This window comes from Silurus aristotelis (genome assembly GCF_946808225.1).
Source record: "Silurus aristotelis genome assembly, chromosome: 6".
Classification (NCBI taxonomy): Eukaryota; Metazoa; Chordata; class Actinopteri; order Siluriformes; family Siluridae; genus Silurus; species Silurus aristotelis.
In genome coordinates, this window is record NC_139579.1 from 32,822,146 (window position 1) to 32,840,390 (window position 18,245).

Sequence of the window (18,245 nt, forward strand, 5' to 3'; positions counted from 1 at the left end):
TTATCTTTTACTGAATGATATTTTACTGAGTGAATCCCTACTTTAACTTGACTACATGGTTTGTGTACTTTGTACACCACTGGTAACTGGTACTGGCACTTTTATTACTACTTTCTTTCGGCTTCTCCCGTTAGGGGGCGCCACAGTGGATCCTCCGCATGTTTGATTTGGCACGTTTTTATGCCCTTCCTAAAGCAACCCTCCCTATTTATCCGGGCTTGGGACCGGCCCTAAGAGCGGCTGGGGTTGGTTCCCTGACCGGGGATCGAACCCGGGCTGCAGCAGTGAGAGCGCCGCCTTCTAACCACTAGACCACCAGGGACTGTACCCTTTTATTAGACAATGTAATTTATCGTTGAAGAGGATGTTGTGTTGATGGTTAATGCAGAATTGAGGTGTACAATTTGATTTGTATTTGAGCAAATGAAACCTCACAAATCAGCTGTTTTGGGGTTTCACTATCGTGTTTTGGTGTTGAGGACGAGTGAATCTATGAGTCTACGTTCAATACGAGTCAAATACTTAATTACTGTTCAATTCAGATAAGAATTTCGCAACCGTCGTATTGGAATTGGTGAATGTTGACTTGTAATGGAATCAGTTTTGCAGTAAAGCATCTATACTTTTACTCAAGTTCAAGTCTTTACACCTCTGTATTAAACTTTTGTGCACCAATGGACTTCACTTGATCTTCATGGAGTTTTGCAACCTTCATGAAGACCCTTGGTCTGTTTTACACTCTCCTTAATACATTGATATTGTTGTGGAGATTAATAGCTGAGTAATAAAATCAGGTAGTGTGCCCTCTCTGGGCGGAGTCAGGAATGACGCCGTGATGGCCGAACAAATTTGCAAGAATGCGATTTACCCTGCAATGTGTTTGTGTGTGTTGGTTTGTTGGTGCATGTTAAATTTGGAACCATGTGCTGTACGCTTATAGGCTGGAAGGCAGGAAACGACAACATTAGCATGCGCTAGCTGTTATTCTTGTGATTTGATTTGGGCAACAGTTACTAAACGACATTATTCCACGCCGCCGCTGATTATTTCTCTCTAACCCTGAAATTAAACCCGAGCGTAATCTTTTCAGCGAGGAACTCAGGAAACACCTCAGCCTGTCTATTGTTTGCTCTTGTTCTTGTCCTTTTTTTTATTCCGTGTACAGAGAGCAATATTTCAGCAGCCACTGAAGTCTGCTCTCAGTAAGTCTGGATCAGAGGGGGTTTACATCTTTTCTTTTTTCCTGCTCTTTGCAATAATAATTGCTGTGAACTGTTATTAAATGATCACCAGGGCAACATGCAGAAGCTCAGGAACACGGCGTTTTAGAGGATATTTTGTCTCCTAAAGCGACAACACATATATCTCATATGCTGTTGCTTTGAAAGGTCCGTGTCCTTCCAAAAATGTTTTGCTAATTAGAAAAGGTGGCATGAGCCTATCAGAGGGGAAACTGACACCGTGCATGTGCCATTACAGTCCGTCTGAAACACACACTAATTTAGAAATCAATTTAAAATCATTTTCAGCAAATACTTGCTACATACAGTGTGACACGTAATTAAGTCCCCGGCATGTTCTTCAGCTCTTATCAGTATCTGAAATAGTTACAGGTGTGCCGTTACGATCCGTGCTAAAACGATGGAATAATTTACTTTTTGCTTCAAAAAAATATGAAATATTTACGCCTCATTTGGAACATTATATACCCATCAGGGGCTTCATCCAACATACTGTCTTTGCCCTGAGAAGTTCATATGGATCACTATGTGCTTTTCTGTACTTATATCTTCATACACTTGCAGAACAACTCTGAATAACCCTAAACCCCCCCATAAGTTGTTCCCAGCCACACCTAATCCTGCCCTGCCATGCCCTGGCCCACCCCATCCTGCCCTGCCCTGACTCCACCCAATGTTCTACTATATTGTGATCTTTCAATATGTTATTATTGTAATACTGTATGTAATATCATATTAACTATCATTTGTGCAATAGCGCCAGAGTGGACATTTCTTCCTGAGAAAAGAGGACCAATGAAATTCCCTTCAGTTGGGTTTGGATAATAGATTGGAAATTTAGTGCACTTGCACAGGAAATTTATCATATTTTGTACTGATATATAAATAAGTCATTTTCTGTTTCTGTGTGATCAGAAACAATAAGAAACATTTTCTCCTTTTCCTGCTTTCGATATTAAATCATAAAAAGGAATGAAAGATTATTGTAATTCGCATCGTATTTCACATTTTGTTTTTCTATTGCGAATCAAAAAACAAATAAAATGTACAGAGCGGGTCTGGTTCTAGACATTTAGAGGTCCCCCAGCCTCCTTCCCCTAAAAACACCGCATCCCGGCCTGAGGCAGTTTTCTGCTCTGCCTATAGCTGGCGCTGTCCCTCGCACATTCCCATTATACATCGTATATCTTAGCAATTCTCCAGTGATATTTTAGTATTGTCTCTTTTGTTTTAATGCCTTCACATTAATAAGACAGCTGGTCATGTTGAATATCGTCATTGCCTGAAGACGCTGGAGACTCCTGCCATGTTACATAAACATCTCCTTAAAGACACGTTTTATGATCTTTTTTAATTTGGTGTATCCACCATGCGAGTCCCTGTGAACAGGTCATTCATCTAGAACCTGTCAGAGGGGGGAAATCCACACCTTCTGATCAATCAGAATCTTGAATCCGATAACGCCGTGGTGTAACAGACAATTAATGAAGCGAGGTAAGTCGTTCTCACATCAGCAGTTCAGAACAAACGTTAACACTCAGGATCGTTAATATTTAGTTCCACCTGGCAGAGAGAATAAAAGGAAAAGTTCAAGAGAACAAGTCGGTCAGAACAAGTGGGTTAATCAGGAAGGAAAATGTCTGGTGATCGCTGAGAGAACTGACCAGCTGTAGCACATAAAGCAGCATTGTGTAAAATATATATACGATATTAAAAACAACCCAAATATCGAGCGCTGGTTTGAAAGTGTGATTTTGGCCATTTTTAAGACACATTTTGAAAATCCTAAAAGATTCCTATATTCCGTAGTCTGTATTCTATGATTTACGGTTAGTTTACCGACAGATTAATGGATCTTGAGATCATATTTTTTTCCGTCCTATAGAATTACAACATGACTTCTCCTACCAGGAGCGGAAAACCTGATGACGAGATTAGCGCGACAAACATCAAACCACCTCTGGGAAAATGTGGAAATGAATAGAATAGACTTTATTTGTCACATATACATTACAGCACAGTGAAATCTGTTCTTCATATCCCAGCTTGTTCAGAATCTGGGGTCAGAGTGCAGAGTCAGAGCACAGGGTCGGCCATGATCAAGGTCCAATGGTGTGATATCTGGACTACTTCGTCTGAGCGTCTCCAAATCAGCAGGTCTTGTGTGGTGTGGTGGTATCTCTTGCGTTTCTCTCGGATGCATTGTTTCAAAGAGCAGCACCACCAAGTGTCTGTATACATTGGAGTTTGTACCTAATCAGATTTTGGCGGCACATCGTGTATCTCCGGGGTCAATTATATCTGCTCTAAAGTCTGGAGGAGCAGCACCTGTGGGCTTTTTTTTTTATCAAAAACTCCATGTTGCTTGAAGCTGTTGCTTTGAAGAATTAAACTGTTTACCAATTTGATATTTAGCGACCAGTGAAAGGAGACGTGTTGAATTGTGATCATTGTCTTTGTTGCTTTAGTGATGATGTTCATTCTGACTGGATGAAATCCTGTGTGTGATGCAGCTCTGATCTACTGCACTTCTCTATTATACTGATGGTTTCTACAGACGTGGCATCATAATGATGGGATTAAGAGGTGGAATGATTCTGGCAGGACACCACTAAAGGCCTGGGGTGAAATACACGGCCTATCAATAGGTAGTTACAGCGGAGTCACGAGCTCCCAATGTTCCCTAATAATATCCCATGGTTCCTTCTGACTCGATCCCATTTGAAGAACTCCTGTAGTACAAAATGCTCGAGTTCGAGCTGGATATGTTGAAAAGGAGGCAGAACAGATACAGATATCACACCACCCAAAGCTCCTACAATGGACACCAGAAATGGACAATGAAGCAGGAGAAGAAGGTGGCCTGCTCTGAGGTATCATGACAGTTGATCAAGGCAGTGTGACGCTCAGGGTGATGTTCTACTGGGAAACCTTTGGTCCTTGCGTTCATATTGATGTTATTTTAATGAACCGTATTATCTACCTAAGCATTGATTCAGACCACCTGCGGTTTTACACCTTGATGGTGACAGCTCTCTGCACATCTACACTGCAACACACTGTACAAAAACAGTTTGAGGAACTTGATGAAGAGTTCAATCCAGCTGATCATACACCAAGTCTGATCCATAGAGAACCCACCTCACAAATTAGAGTGCTTAAAGGATCTCCTGCAAACGTCTTAGTGCCAGATACCAACATACCCTCAGCGTTCTTGTGTAGTTCAGGACACTGTTTTGGTGGCACAAGGAGGAAGTAGACATTATTAGTCATCAGGTTTTATGTTGTGGCTGGTGGGAGGAAAAATAAAACGATCAGGAATATTTTACTGGGTTTTCTCTTCGAAACCTCCCATGTGATAAATGAAACATAACATTGCAGCTCATTACGCAGTAATGATCTGGCTGTTTGGATTTAAAATGTCGTATAATTTGTTTGGAGCATGTTGAATCAAACGTTGATCTAAACTGCTATATTTATAGCATCAGCCCACTCTTGTGTTCTTGCTGAAACATGATTAGATGAAATCCTGCACTGTACGCCAGTAAAACTTTTATGGCCTGACAGATCTTTTTAAGTACTGCGTTTTGGGTTTTTGATTAGCACTGCCTAGGAAGAGGTTTTATTGGGTTGGTTTTGTGGGATTTGGCAACCCTGATCCTCAGGAAAAGTGATCACAGTGTGGTCAGAGAAGACTCAGTGAGAGAAAGAGAGAGAGAGAGAGAGAGAGAGAGAGAGAGAGAGAGAGAGAGAGAGAGAGAGAGAGAGAGAAATAAAAAAGAAGAAGAAGGAGGAGAAGAAGAAGTAGTAGCAGAAGGAGAAGAAGATGGAGAAAGAAGAGACAAAGTAGAATGTGCTGATGAATGACAATAGACTGACATCTCCTTTCCCCAATTTTGTGTGTGTGTGTGTGTATGTGTGTGTATGTGTGTGTGTGTGTGTGTGTGTGTGTGTGTGTGTGTGTGTGTGTGTGTGTGTGTGTGTGTGTGTGTGTGTGTGTGTGTAGGTAAAGCAGGAGGCGTACGTGTTCCTGTGGGACATGGCCGTGTTGGAGTACGCTGCCCTGATGGATGATGAGTGTTCTCTCACTGCTACAGCAGATCCACAAAATACCAAAGGCTACGGCATCGGCCTTCAGCACGGCAGCCCTCACCGAGACATCCTCTCACACACGTCTGTCTCATCCCTCTCTCTCTACCTCTGTCTATCTGTCTAACTGTCCATGTCTTTTTCTCTCAGTAATGTATTTCTTACTTAGATATCCTCTCAGCTGTCTGAGACATCTGCATGTCTGTTTTTCTGTCTGCATGTCTGTCTGTGTCTGTCTCGTTCTCAAATTTGATCTGTCTGTAGATGTGTCTGTCTCCCTTTGTCTGTCCATATATATATATCTGTCTCTCTTTGACAGTCTCTTAGCTTTCTCTCTAACAGTTATATTTCTCTGCCAGTCATCTGTCTGTCTGTCTGTCTGTCTGTCTGTCTGTGTGTGTGTGTGTGTGTGTGTGTGTGTGTGTGTGTGTGTGTGTGTGTGTGTGTGTGTGTGTGTGTGTGTGTGTGTGTGTGTGTGTGTGCCAGTCCCTCTTTTAGACGGCTAGTCCATCTGCTTTATCTTTATTAAACAGTTATATTTCTCTGCCAGTCATCCGTCTCATGTCTATCTGTTTTTCTCTCTTTATCTTCCTCAGTTTTTTACTCATCACTCTCTGTTTCTCTCTTTCTTTGTGTCTTTTTTTTGTCATCTCTCTCTCTCTCTCTCTCTCTCTCTCTCTCTCTCTCTCTCTCTCTCTCTCTCTCTCTCTCAGTCTTTCTGTCTCTTGTGATATTGAACAGTAAATGTTTTCAGTAATGAAGGAATAGTATGTCAGATCTCATAAACATAATTATATGACTGTAACAGTCAATAACACTATAGTTCATTATCACGTTTTGTGTGTTTGTGTGTGTGGGGATGTGTGTTTGTAGGATCCTTGAGCTGCAGCAGCGTGGTGATGTGGATGTGTTAAAGCAGAAGTGGTGGCCACATAAAGGCCGCTGTATTAACGAGCGCCGCTCGGAGAGTCGAGCTTTAACTCTGCACGCCCTCTCAGGGGTTTTCTGTTTACTTGCTTTTGGGCTGTTTGTATCCGGCCTGGTGGGGGCGCTGGAGAGCTGGTACACACATACGCCATGCAGAACACATACGCAGGTAAACACACACACACACACACACACACACACACACACACACACACACACACAGTGACATTTGAGAAGAAAACAACACTTGGCTGTAATGCAGCAGAGCAGTGTGTCACTGTTTACACCTCCACTGTTCTGAGAGTCCTGAGAGGCTTATTATCTACACACGGAGACTAAACCACACTGTTTTATTCTTTCCATCTGCCACTGAAAACGTTTTAAACAAATATAAATGAGCATTTTAACTTTTTAAACTAAAAATCAGGTCATTTTAAGATCCTCAGTTATTATTAATATTTAGACCTGGTAAAGAAAGGGCAAAGCCGAATTTGACTAAAATCACTGAGCTTTCAGATGTATGATTTGCAGTGTGAACAAGAAAGTCCAGATGTTTAATATGTAGTGTACACAAGAAAGTCCAGATGTTTAATGAGCAGTGCTCACAAATATGCCAAGATGTTCAATGAGTAAAATACCTTAGAAAGTCCAGATGTTTAATTGATGGACCATCAGCACAAGAAACCCAAATCCAGATGTTCAGTGGCCAGCATACACAAAAAAGGCTGCATGTTCAATGGGCAGTTTACACAAGAAAGTCCATTTATATTCCCATTTATTGCATTCAGTAGACACCGTTATCCAGAGCGACTTACATTTTAGCATTGTATACAGCTGAGACGTTGAGGGTTGAGGGCCTTGCTCAAGGGATCAACAGAGGCAGCTTGGTGGTGCTGGAATTGGAAATCATGATCAGATGTTCAATGGATAGTATACACAAGATAGTCCAGATGTTTAAAGGACAGTATACACAAAGAACTCCAGATGTCTAATGGACAGCATACACAAGAAACACCAACTGTAGATGTTTAGTGGGGAGCATACATAAAAAAAAATTCAGATGTTCAAAGGTTTTGAATGACCAGAACGAAATGTATGAACAGATGTTCATAGGGGACAGCATACCCGAAAACTCAAGAAAGTCCACATGAATTTCCAGATGTTTAACAGGCAGTATATGTAAGAAAGTAAGTAAGTCCAGATGTTTAATGGAAAGTATACATAAGGAATTCCAGATGTATATACAAAATAGGTTCCAAGTTTTCCGTGTCAAGTCTTTTAAAGGCTTTACCTCCAGTGAGCACATTTCTAATGAGGTGTTTCTTTACATTGTGCTTTTGAAGGTGAAACTTTCAGTGACAAGGAAAGATTTGGCAGATTTTAAAGATTGTGCACTTTGGTACTTTCCTTTATGGACGTGTTGGATGATGACCTTCACACTCTCGTCTATAAGTCAATCAGAGATTCTTTGGTAGCCCTTTATTTAAGCCTAGAGGTGGTGTTGATGCTCCCTGAGGCGGTTTACTGTTGGTCAGCAGATTTATTTATTCTCACTGAACATGTGTGGGATTTTGAGGAGGTTGTGGCTCATTGATGAAGGCTATTGGCTACTGATCAGAAGGTCATGAGATCAAGCCCTGCCACTGGCACACTTCTACTGTTGGGACTTTGTGCCAAAACTTTTGACCTTCTTTGCTCCAGGGCTGTCAGATCACAGCTGGCTCTGAGTTGCTCGTCCTAATCTTCTGAAATATGTGGGGAAAAATGTTCACTTGAATATGTGAAAAATGTTTGAATGTCCATGGTGTAATTCAGGAAACCTGTTCTGAGTTAGTTTTAAGAGTTTTAAGCTCAGGGATTTCCAGGAATCACCAAAGAACATCTCCATCACCCAGAGTAATTGTGACTTCTGATCATTAAATCTAATGATTGCCTGGAACAAGACGATCTTTCAGGAGATGTCTACTAGTTGAAGCAAATTGCTTCAGCTTTGTTTGAAAGCAGTGTGATGTGTCTATAGTGCCTGAACTGCCACTGAGATTAGATAAGGTTTCATGGGAATAGCCATCACTCCAGAGTGCATACAAAACATCTCTTCAGCTCCTCTCAGTGAGACACACCTGCTGATCTGCTGCGATAAATACAGCATTCACATTTGCATATAATCACCCAGGGGACAAGATACAAGCCGAGGTTAGCGCTAACTGGCTGATAATTAAGGACCTGCCCCCAAGGGCAAATATTTAAGCTCACGTTTGAGGTTAAACTCAAGGCAGGCAAATGACATGAGTGTGGAAACCAATCCTTCATCACTCCAGTCTGCAGTTCCTTTTGTTTTTACTTTGGGGATTTTTTTGAATACTCTGGTACCTCTGTGTTCTGCGATACAGACATCAGCCCTGTTATAGTGTATGCTTTCTCTCCGCCCAAGACAAATGAAATTGCCCCAAGTGCATGATGCCCTTCATGGAGGAAATGGTCCAAGCGGATAGTAATTGAGATGAGATGCTCCAGCAAGCTCCCTGAATGTTAGCTAAAGAAGTCATTTTAACTCGTCCTGACAGTCGATCATAGAAAGCAAGCCACAGGACCTCCTCGTTCCGATGTTCATTTCACCCCGAATGCAGAAGCCAGTGGCAGCTCAGTGCACATGTTTCAGAGCCATTAGCCTGTGATTAACCTTCAGCAGACTGCTTGATAGCTTAGCATAACGGCGATATACACATTTCTATGCAAATACATTTACTTTTCAGTTTTATTTGTAGACCGTTTTTAGCAATAAACACAGTCCCAAAGCTCTACGTAAATCGCAGTGTAGATTTATACGAGGGGTCTTCAAGTCAAACCAGGACTTTTGAGGTTCTAAATTAAAAGAACAAATTTCAAGGAATTAAAACTGCATTTTTTTATTTTTTTACATCCTCCCCTAAACTTTAGCTAAACACTCATCCCAGTGTTTAGCTAACGTCTGGAAAGGTTCGACATAGAAAGATTTGTCAGTACGCCTGCTTCACGTCGTCATCAGTTCTGAAATGGAGAATGTACGGCCATCTTTAAAATGTTCACACCATTCGAATGTCCTACTGCGGCTGAGAGTCTCATTACCGTACTGTGCATCAAGTGTTCTGTAAATATTTGCTGGTTTCACGCTTTCGTTTACAACAAACTTCAGCACCACACGCTGTTCAGCACCACACCCTGTTCCGTGCACATGCTAACACCGTTGCCTGCCTATCAGTGATAGGACACGCTAGCCACTAGCTAGCATCCATTTTTATACCTTTAAAATGAAAAGTCCCGGTTTCACTTGAACATACTTTAATCTTACATTAAGATTCCTAACGAGGAAGCCAGAGGAGACAATGACGACAAAAACTGATTTATAGACGTGTTTTATATGTAAAGGATGTTCAGTTGAAGTGTACAGGGACAAGATGTCTTTTTATATCTCAAAGTTATTATATTATTTAAATGTAGGACACATGATCTACATTTTTCTGGATCTGCCCTTGAGATTTTGCAAGGTACATTATACATTTTGTTTATAATAGTGTTTTTTTTTACCTGAATAGTATTTTTTAGTAGTGATCAGTTCTGTTGCAACGTAGGCAAACAGGAGCAGCTACTTTAATTTAATTTTTAAGCTTTTCAATCTACACTCTAAAAAAACATTGTAAAACTCGTTTTATTATCTGTTTTTAGAGTGTAAATACTGTACTTCTTCTTCTTCTTCTTCTTCATCTTTCGGCTGCTGCCATTAGGGGGCGCCACAGCAGATCATCCGTCTCCACAACCCCCCCCTGACCTCTACATCTGCCTCTTTCACACCAACTACCTGCATGTCTTCTCTCACCACATCCATAAACCTCCTCCTTGGTCTTCCTCTTTTCCTCCTTCCTGGTGGCTCCATCCTCAGCATTCTCCTACTGATATACCCCATGTCCCTCCTCTGCACATGTCCAAACCATCTCAATCTCACCTCCCTCACCTTGTCTCCAAAACGTCCTACATGCGCTGTCCCTCTAATAAACTCATTTCTAATCCTGTCCATCGTCGTCACTCCCAATGAACATCTCAACATCTTCAGCTCTGCTACCTCCAGCTCCACCTCCTGTCTTTTACTCAATGCCACTGTCTCTAATCCATACAACATCTCAGGTCTCACCACAGTCCTATAAACTTTCCCTTTCACTCTCACAGATACTCTTCTATCACAAATCACTCCTGCTATCACTCTTCTCCACCCACTCCACCCTGCCTGCACTCTTTTCTTCACTTCTCTAACACACTCTCCATTACTTTGCACTGTTGACCCCAGGTACCTGAACTCCTCCACCTTCTCCACCTCTTCTTCCTGCAACTGCACCCCTCCACTGCCCCCCCTCTCATTCACACACATGTATTCTGTCTCACTCCTACTGACTTTCATTCCCCTTCTCTCCAGCGTGTACCTCCACCTCTCCAGGCTCTTCTCAACCTGCTCTCTACTCTCACCACAAATCACAATATCATCCGCAAACATCATAGTCCAGGGAGACTCCTGTCTGACCTCGTCCAGTGGCATGGAACCATACTGCTGCTCACAGATGGTCACCTCTTCTCTCAGCCTGGCTTCCACTACTCTTTCCCAGAACTTCATGTTGTGACTGATCAACTTTATTCCCCTGTAGTTACTGCAGGTCTGCACATCTCCCTTATTCTTAAAGATCAGTACCAGCACACTCCTTCTCCATTCCTCAGGCATCTTCTCACCTTCCAGAACCCTGTTAAACAATCTGGTTAAAACTCCACTGCATCTCTCCTAAACATCTCCACGCTTCTACTGGTATGTCATACTGGTATTCACCATCTCCACATCATCCAACCTTCTCTCTCTCTCTCTCTCTCTCTCTCTCTCTCTCTCTCTCTCTCTCTCTCTCTCTCATTTTACTCATTCATCAGCTGCTTGAAATACTCCCTCCACCTTCTCAACACAAATTTAGACCCTTTACTGTGACTCCAAAATCAGGAATATATATATATATATATACAATCACCACAGGCTCACTCATTAGGAACAAACTTAAACTTATAGATGCTTTTATAAGCGTTTTATCGCTGTGAAGCTGCTCTGAGACAATGTCCAATGTTAAAAGTGGAGTATTGCAAAGTTGTCATTTTTTTTAATAGTCATATGCATGTAGGAAGTTCTTCTCCCAGCGCATTGTAGACCAGTAGAAGGTGTGCCAGGATGGAAGCCTTGGAAACGATGATGGAAACTATTAGGGTGATGGTTTACACACGAGTGTGCACTAAGGAAGAAAGCTTAAAGAGGCTGCAGGTGTGTTGTCAAGATGTTGTCAGAGTGTATAGGATGCTATGTGTGCTCTAATCTGCCATTACTTACAGTTTGGGACACACTAAGTGCTCATCTCCAGCACCCCACAGAGCTTTGTGGATAGTGATTGCTAGTTGTGCGTCTTTATGCTCCACTTTGCTCTGTAACAATTCAAGAATATTAAGTCCGCGGTGCCAACATGAACTTTTTGATGAAAGGACACATTCCACTGATGTCCTTGCAGTCCAAGTAACGAGACTAGTAACTAGTAAAGTTCAAATAAATATCAAAAACTAAATAAAACTAATGCTATGATGTATAACATGCTATGTGGGTCTACAACCCCAATTTCCCAAAAAAAGGTTGGGACACTGTGTAAAATGTCAAGAAAAAGTGAATCCAATTATTTGGTATTTGGTATTTGGATTCAGTATATCACATAAAGCCATATTTTATTCACAATAGAAAATAGAAAACATATCAGATGTTTAAACTGAGAAAATGTACCATTGTAAGAAAAATAAGGTCATTTTTTAATTGATGGCTGCAAAAAAGTTGGGACGTGGCAGCAAAAGTCTGGAAAAAGACTTGAAATGAAACAGTTGGAGAAACATTTTGCAGCTAATGAGGTTAATTGACAGCAGGTCAGTAAGATGATTGGGTATAAATATTTATCTTTAAAAGGCAGAGTCTCTCAGAGTTAAAGACGAGAATAATCATCCTGTTCTAGTATGTTCCTTAACAGTTAAATATCTTATCATTTACAGAACATAATATCATCCAAAGTTTCAAAGAATCTAGAGAAATCTCTGTGCACAAGGGACAATTAATATCGAATGGTCGTGATCTTCTGGCCCTCAGGTGGCACCGCATTTAAAACAGTCTTGATTCTGTAATGGAAATCACTGCATGGACTCCCACATTGTGATCATCCACAAATGCAGATTGGATTCCTACCATGCAGAGCAGAGATCATGTGTGAACATGATGTAGAAACGCCATCGTCCTCTCTGGGCCAAAGCTCATTTAAAATGTACTCATTTAAAATGTGAGGCAAAGTGAAAAAGACGAATCGAAATTTTAAGTGCTTTTTGAAAATCATGAACACCATGTCCTCAAAATTAAAGAGGAGCCGGACCATCTGGCTCGTTATTAGCGCTCTAAACAAAAAGCCGCATCTCTGATGGTATGGATGAGCTTTAGTGTCCTAGTGCAGGAGCAACAAACGCTTCCATCCAGAAAATGTCTTTGTGCCAGCGGTGCGCGAGTGGAGGGCGGAGCCAGACGGAACGAGCGGTAAGAAACACCTGCAGCTGATGAGACTAATCAGTGCTTTCATTAATTAGTCTCTTTTCACTAAGACTAATCAGAGTTTCAGTCCGCCAGCGGCAATAAAGAGAAGACAGACACCAGCCTCGGGAAGAGCGCCACCGGAGTGATGGCGCCGGCAGACGTCAAGTGAAAAGGCGTCCCGGGCCGCGAGTGTGAGGGCGAACCCCGGCGTGAGTGGGAAAGCACCAGGGTGAAAACGACACGAGCGTGGAACCAGTGGGATTTGTTTTGTTTTTTTATGGGAAGGCCTTGTATTTGAACAAGACAATGCTTATTGCAATCCACATCTATTACAGTGGCATGAAGAGTAGTAGAAGAGTCCAGGTGCTGAACTGACCAGCCTGCAGTCTAGACCTTTCACCATTTAAAACATTTGGTGCACAGTGAAACAGAAAATACAACAAAGGAAACCCAGAACTGTTGAGCAGAATGTGTCATTCCTCTCCCAAAACTTTAGGTCTTCTCAGTTCCTGATTTAAAATGACCCTATTTTTTACTTAAAGTGATATACAGTATATTGTGGCATTTTTCTTTATTTCTTTATGAATAGAATATGGATTTATAAAATTGTTGCAAAACTGTTTTTATTTCCACTTACACAGTGTCCCAACTTTTGTTGGAATTGCAGTGTTGCCCATGTTTTTGTTTTTTGTTTTTGTCTATAACTCCTTCTGTAGTGTCTGGTAGAATGTTAGTTTTTGCATAAAGAAATGATTTTGAATGAGAATGTACTTAGAACAGATTTAGTGCTTCATTGTGCTAATTTGTATATAGCAAAAAAAAAAAAACCTTCAGCACTCAGAATGTGTCCTCAATGTGTGTGTGTGTGTGTGTGTGTGTGTGTGTGTGTGCACACTGCAGCAGGTGGCAGAAAATCACAGCAGGCTACAACATCAACATGCTTCACTTCACCGAGCAATATATGAATTAAATGGAGCATGTTCTATTTAAACAAACATATTAAGTCGAAATGTGTGTTTTATGGAAAACAGTAGGGGTTAGAATAAAAGAAGAATGTAAAAAAAAAAATCCAAGTGACCATTATATCCACAGCTTACTGATGTCGACTGGGTGATTTTTTTTTTTTTTTTAATCAAAATCTGAAAGCCTGGATTTTTGATCTGCATGTCCCTGGTGTCTGGACTAGAAATTTGCCCCCGTGCAAAAAATAAGTCTATAAACCAAGAAAGACAATTTGGTGGCTCAGTGCTTAAGACTTTGGGCTACTGGTTGAAGGTCCAGCTGGACCTGTGAGCTGGGTTGTTAATTCTGCTCAGTTGTATCTTGTGTTACAATCTGGAAAAAAATCTCAGCCAAATTAGTTCTGTGCTCATGTTTGTGGGCAGATATCACTCAAGTGGGAATTGGTAGCTCAGTGGATATGTTGTTGGATTTTTCTAATCAGCTAGTCATGGGTTCAAATCCCAGCACCACCAACGTGCCACTGCTGGGCATGTGAACATTGCCCTTAACCATCAGTTGCTCGGCTGAAATAACTGTAAGTCACTCTGGATCAAAACTTTTGCCAAATGCTATAAATATAAATGTGTTGCGTTGTTCTCTAGGACATCACCTTAAGGCAAAAATCGAATGGTTTTACATGAAGACCCCGAAACACCCCATCGGGTTGAGTAATGGTGTCACACTCAGAACAATGAGCTTTGAGACCCCTCGTGTGATCACACAGCCATCAATGTAAAATGGCTAAACATCCAGTCTGCTCAAGCTGCTTTCTGACTGGTTCATTATTACTTATTTAATTTATGCGGGTCTTTTTTTGATAATGAGACGTGTCTCCATCTGTCCCTCAGGATAAGGAGGTGGACTTGGAGCAGGTCCAGCAGCGCTTCAGTGGGCTAATTAGCGATGACGATTTATCGCATAAACAGCTTCCTGCTTCACCGCTGGACGTCTCCACGCTAGACGTTGGCAGCATCTGTCACCGCCAGGACTCACGTGACGCCATGACCCCGTTTCCTCCCGGTGCTTTGTCTGTTCCTTCACTATTCTCTGAAAGCGGTGTCGGGGGCATGGCCAGCAGAAACATGCCCCTCCCCCTTTCCAGCTCCACACTGCCCCCTCCATCACGCTGTAAACATCGGGCACCGAACGGAGGAATTTTACACCAAAGTCCCATAAAAATGCCAATCAAATACCAGCCAGTGCCCAGCAGAGCCATGGATACCAATCACGGCACCTCCATATGACATCACAACGTTGAACATGACATCATACAACCAAAACGGAATCGCCGGAGACGTCAGCGGCCAACGCGTAATATGACATTCAGATAATAAAAAATGAAGCGATTTCATTACTACATCGTCCGAGCAAATGAGCATTGACAAAAGTAATGGCACCCCGATATGACATTCAATCGCGAATTATAACAACAACCAGCCAATCACAGTCATCGTGACCACCGGAACGAACAATGACACTTTATTGTGGAAATAAAGCCGCAGAGTTTCCTTTTCCTCCGAGCCGCTGACTTGATAACACAGTGCAAATCTGTAAATAACTGAAATAACTGAGCAGGTGGTAAAGTCAGAGTGTATTTTCAATATTCTAGATGTTTTTTGACTTTGGTATTAAAAGGTGTAAATTCTCTCACTCTATATAAATGTGTGTGTGTGTGTGTGTGTGTGTGTGTGTGTGTGTGTGTGTGTGTGTGTGTGTGTGTGTGTGTGTGTGTGTGTGTGTGTGTGTGTGTGCGTGTGTGTATACTTATATATATACAGGTATACGTATACACACACAGACGGTTTGTAAATTTGGATCAAAGTGGATATGGAGGATTCCTCAAGGTTGTTTTCTAAATACCCAGCTCACGGTTTTGCAGTAAGAAAGTCTTGACTACAATGTTCATAAAACAGTTTCTACAGTTACACACACTCATGAGTTATAACGATTTTTTTTTCCAAATAAAGACAAAAATTAAAAGGAGAAATTCAACACTGTATTTGTGCTTGTATTCCTGTGACGATGCTTTGTGTGTGTGTGTGTGTGTGTGTGTGTGTGTGTGTGTGTGTGTGTGTGTGTGTGTGTGTGTGTGTGTGTGTTTGTGTGTGTGTGTGTGTGTGTGTGTGTGTGTGTGTGTGTGTGTTTGTGTGTGTGTGTGTGTGTGTGTGTGTGTGTGTGTGTGTGTGTGTGTTACACAACAAAAATAAACAGTGTGAGACACTTTAGCACTGCAGGATATGACACAAAAATTTCATGTACAACACAATGAAATAAATTTTTTCGCATTGTGTGTGTGTGTGTGTGTGTGTGTGTGTGTGTGTGTGTGTGTGTGTGTGTGTGTGTGTGTGTGTGTGTGTGTGTGTGTGTGTTGCAGTGTAGTCTCTGCTCCTTGCTGCAGTAAATATAAAATGAAGGATTGCAGGTTAGTGAAAGACACACACACACACACACACACACACACACACACACACACACACCAGAGGAGACATTCACAAATTACATTGTGTTTAATGGTTTGTGTTCAATTGTTGGTGAAATCTTCAAACTGTATGTAAACAAGATTTCCCTGGTGGCTATCGTGCTCCCCATTTTTTTTTTTTAAATGATCAAAAACCAGAAGCCATACGAAGCAGAGCTCAAAATACTGCTGAATCTCATCTGCCTTCATTCCTAACCCTGATTTTTCATAAAGATCCTTCACGTGCAAAAGTGAATAAAAAGAGACGTAATCATAAAACACGCCAGCGTTCTGCACGCGAAAGATGCGAAATTGCCTGTAGGTCATTTATTTCACCCAAAATCAACAAAAATCACCTGGTTAGAGCTCCAGATTTAAAGATGTGTTGAAGCTCTGGATACCGTTACCATTAGGTACCTATTGGAAATGAGAAACTCGGCTCCACGTACACACTTGCACACTAATCAGCTGCACTCACACCGTAGGCACCAAGTAATAAAATTCAGCAGCGGCTCTGTTAACAGCCTACAGATCTACGCGTTCAGAAGCGCCGTATCCCAGCCCTCATATAAAATTATATTGCTAGAGGCTTATCCTTGTACTTTGACAGAACAAATGTGTTTCTCCCTCACAGCCTAATGGCACCCGGCTCGCACGATCCAGCGAGCGCTTCGAAAGCGCGTTTTAAAACATAAAATAAAAACATAGGCGCCAACCAGAGAAAACTTCAAGAGAAATTCCTAAAACATGAGAAGTAAAAAAAATTATAAAGCAGTAAAAAAGCAGCAGAGCAAACAAGGTACAAGCATGCGAATGTAAAATGAAAATAAGTCAATTCACTGCTAAGCCTGTACAAATTCCAGTGTCTGAAGATAAGACATGAAGGCCGAGAGCTGAAAAATGGAAATAGAGGGGACCAGTCTAATAGGCTGTTTCACAGTCGGGTGGCGCAGACCAAGTTTCCAAACGTCCTTCTGGAACGTCCGATTTGTCCACAGAGGAGCACAAATTCCTTTGTCTAATGAGTGTCAATAAATCACCAGTATTATAGAATATTTCCATCTCAGCACGTGGCAGAAATTTAGGAAACAAAGTGCTGACTTCATGCTTCAAATTAATGCAATGTCATTTTGTTTTCTGCACTGACTCCGCCCCCTGTTCTGTCATTGGTTTGTTGCTAATTAGTTGTTTAAATTCCTGAGGTCTCGTTCCTGGTCATTGACGTCTTATCGAGTGCATCTCAATAAAATAGAATATCATTAAAAAGTTGATTTATTTTAGTAATTCAATAGAAAAATTGAAACTGGTATATTACAAAGATTCATCACACACACTGATATATTTCAAGTGTTTATTTATTTTTAATTCTGATGATTTCGACTCACTTTATAAAAACCCACAATTCAGTACCTCAGAAAATGAGAAAAAGTTCAGACTCGTGATGTCTCACTCTAATCAGCTCATTAAATCCAAACACCTGCAATGGTTCCTGAGCCTCAGTCTGATTCAGGCTCCACAATCATGGTGGAAAACTGCTGACTTGACAATTGTCCAGAAGATGATCATTAACACCCTGCACATGGAGGGTGAGACACAAAAGGTCATCGCTGAAGAAGCTGCTGTTCACAGACTGCTGTATCCAAGCACATTCATGGAAAGTTGAATGGAAGGAAAAATGTGGTAGAAAAATTTGAAGCAAAGCAGATTCAAGAATTTGTGGAGATTCACAAAGAGTGGACTGCAGCTGGAGTCACTGCTTCAAGAGCCTCCACATACAGACGTCTCCATGGGCTACAACATACTCGTTCCTCGTGTCGAGCAGCTCCGGAACCAGAGACAACGTCAGAGGTGTCTTACCTGGACAAAGGACAAAAAGGTCTGGACTGTTGCTCAGTGGGACACAGTCGTCTTTTCAGAT

At 41.5% G+C, this 18,245-nt stretch overlaps 1 protein-coding gene across 2 annotated transcripts in view; it reads left to right on the forward strand.

The window, feature by feature from the left end:
- The window catches only part of grid1a (glutamate receptor, ionotropic, delta 1a), a 278,456-nt gene extending 262,932 nt beyond the window's left edge, over positions 1-15,524 (forward strand). For both annotated transcript variants that reach the window (XM_083544591.1, XM_083544592.1), the window contains exons 14-16: positions 5,248-5,414; positions 6,204-6,426; positions 14,718-15,524. In XM_083544591.1, the coding sequence (XP_083400717.1) occupies positions 5,248-5,414; positions 6,204-6,426; positions 14,718-15,113 (786 nt within the window). In that variant the 3' untranslated portion in view covers positions 15,114-15,524. The remainder of the gene's footprint in view (positions 1-5,247; positions 5,415-6,203; positions 6,427-14,717) is intronic.
- The last annotated feature ends 2,721 nt before the right edge of the window (positions 15,525-18,245 follow it).